The sequence below is a fragment of the Plasmopara halstedii genome (assembly GCF_900000015.1).
Source record: "Plasmopara halstedii genome assembly, contig: Scaffold_650, whole genome shotgun sequence".
NCBI lineage: Eukaryota > Oomycota > Peronosporomycetes > Peronosporales > Peronosporaceae > Plasmopara > Plasmopara halstedii.
Window position 1 is genome coordinate 1,055,444 of NW_020187567.1, and position 3,024 is coordinate 1,058,467.

The following is a 3,024-nucleotide window of genomic DNA, read 5'->3' on the forward strand; positions in this document are numbered from 1 at the left end:
TTATATACGTTCGATTGACTACCTCTCAAAATCAAACTCTGTGTAATAAACAACATGAAACTAACACCCCACATATTCTAAAAATGTTCCTTCTTTGGTATCATCGACCTGCTTACTTACCATCATAGTACTCCACCTCTTTTAGAAAAGCGAAATTGTATGTGTAAAAAATTTGTACTATAATCTCTCTCAAAAAATTCAGAATTTGACCAGCATTATATTTTGTTTTATGTACATGCAATAAATTACCACACCTTAACTCTGATATCAAATATCGAATAACAAAGATTTCATGACGATTTGAATCCAAAGTATTGCTAGCTCTTCGTGTGCGAAACACGTGGTCAATAGAGAAAGACATATGACATATAACTTATACACTACTAGAATCCGATATATATAATGTGAGCAGAGGATGTTTCTGCATAGAGTCAATAGCAACAGATGATAATTTATTCACCGAAATCGTACTGACAGCAGTATGTGCCGAACGCATTGGGCGAGTACAATCGGAAGTTATTGTGCTAATAATGCAGCAACCATATTTGCTATTACTACTGTACTCTCTCGCAACCTTGTAAAGCTTAATTTATGCTCACCACTTTTTTTTTTAGTATGTTCCTAAATGTCACACCATGTATAAGTCGGTCAGTACCTTCGAGCAACATTATGCATTTGGTTGTCATGACGTTACCATTACCAACTCATTCCAGATGTCGAGTGTGTAATCACGAAGCTTTTACTTTAATAAACTCCACATACATAGCACGCATTAGTAGAACGTGCACTATGCTGCGTTGTCTAAGCTGTTTCAGCCGAAAAGGCGTAAAAGAGGACAATACTGACCCAATTGAAACCTCCGCCTCTGCGATAGTAGCTCACGATAACAAAAAGCCGACATTCGAAGACACGTACGAGATATTGTATCAGATTGGAGAAGGTAAGACTGGTCAGGTGTTTGTCGCGAAGAAGAAGCGGCCGCGCTATCGTAGTCGTGCTAAGACTATAGCTGAACAGCAGCAACGTGAGCGGGAAGCACGCGAGTGTGACGAGGAGGTGGCGGTCAAATTTGTGCGACAAGAGTATTTATCTACATCTAATCGTATCGAGGCATTGCAGTCCGAGTTAGATATATTACGTCGTGTGAAACACCCAGGAATTCTTCGTTTGCGGCAAGTTTTTCAAGATGAGGATAAATTTGCGATTGTGACAGATAAAGCGACGGGTGGCGAGGTGATGACCGCGATCTGTAGACCAGAATGCCCACGAATCCGTGAATGTGATGTGGCCGACATTATCCGTCAATTGCTGAGTATACTTGCATATTTGCATCTTAATGGAATAACCCACCGCGACGTCAAAGTGGAAAACATTTTATGCAAGACCAAAGACTTGCGTGGTGGTGTGCTACTTATCGACTTTGGCTTGGCACATATGGGAACTGTCGGAGGCACTGAAATGTCTGGTATGAATGGAACACCACATTACATGGCACCAGAAATGTTTTTTAAAAATGGACATTACGGCTGGGCTATTGATCTTTGGTCACTTGGAGTCGTCACCTACATCCTTCTGTTCGGACAGTTTCCATTCGATGCACGATTCATGTCACAAGTAGAAGACAAGATTGTCAAAGGCGAATTTGAGTATCCAAACGAAATTGAACCAATGGTTTCTCATCAAGCTAAGAAGTTTATCGAGTATTTGCTTGTGGTAAATCCACGTGAGCGTCCACCTGCTGCAATGGCATTGCAGCACCCTTGGCTACAAACGGACGCTTCATCGATGGAGCCATTCACAGATATGCATATGGCTGCACTAGCAAAGTTTAGCGAGGGTAAAAAATCCTTTGTGCCACCTCCTTCTAAAGAATATGTGCCTCCCGACCTTATTCCAAAGGATGGCGCCATCAATTAGACGTGACAGAAAACGGTACATTAATGGTAATAAATTGCGTTTGTCTATTTTTCTGGCCGCATCGTGAATAGACGATTATTGAAAGATCTGGTTCATGATTAACAGCAGACGCCCAGTTATCCATTGCACGTTGCCTCTACAGAGGCCACGACGAAGAATTATTGTCTGCCACAGCTGCCAAACTTAAAGTCGGACTATTGGAGCGCGGGAAGTAAAAATCGGACAAAAAACACAAGCGTAACCTTCAAAATCGCGCTTGTTGAAACAGCATGTACACGTTGAGTATTTGTGCATTGCCAATGGGTCTAGCCAATTAATCACCGATTTTAGGACATGAGAACAATAATGAGATCCAGCTGCGTTGTATGGGAAGATAGCCAGCGGAAGAACAGAGATCCGAAGATTCCTGGGAACACATTTTCTGCCACAATCCACTTGAGCAGGTGTGGTCGGTCTTTATGCATCGAGCGCTCGTGAATGAAGATGCATAAGAGTACCCTCGCCTCAGTGCGAAGAAAATTTCAGTGCAAAGAAATTTCGAACTGGGCACAACCTTATATACATCCAACTTTGAGCGAGTAATGCAACAAACTACACTACAAAAGTTCTCGTATTGTTGACTTTGAAGACGTTGTTTAGTAATGACGTATCCAGCATTAACTGTGATGCAAATAATGCAACAGATATTCCTCCAAAGTGTTCAAGGGTCCTTCATGAGAACCTTTGGCAGCAGGAAAGATTAAAAGTTCGTATTAGTCCATTGATCGGACTGCAGCAACGTCGTGATACTTGTTAGTATAGCATGTACCGCAGCGAATAGCGTCATAACCATAAAAAGACGAGATCAAACAAGCGCGTTCATCGTGTATCGTTGCGACCTCTTTCCTTTGCTTATTTAAACAAGGTAGAATAAAAAAATGCCCCAACTTTTGCTATATATATATTTTTTTCCCAACTTTCAAAAAATAAAAAAAATACCACCGGGGAGCCGTAATATTACACAACAGAAAATGTATTGTATTAGGAATGAATTAGCATAATTTAACAAAGAGAGAATAAAAAAAATGCACCAACTTTTGCCATATATAAAAAAAATATCCCAACTTT

At 40.7% G+C, this 3,024-nt stretch overlaps 1 protein-coding gene across 1 annotated transcript; it reads left to right on the forward strand.

Annotated features, from left to right (window-relative positions):
* Window positions 1-789: 789 nt before the first annotated feature.
* On the forward strand, window positions 790-1,917 carry PHALS_12850 (camk protein kinase; the record flags this gene model as incomplete). The annotated part of the gene is made up of 1 exon (XM_024728485.1): window positions 790-1,917. The coding sequence occupies one exon, from the start codon at window positions 790-792 to the stop codon at window positions 1,915-1,917; it is 1,128 nt and encodes a 375-aa protein (XP_024578957.1).
* Window positions 1,918-3,024: the final 1,107 nt, after the last annotated feature.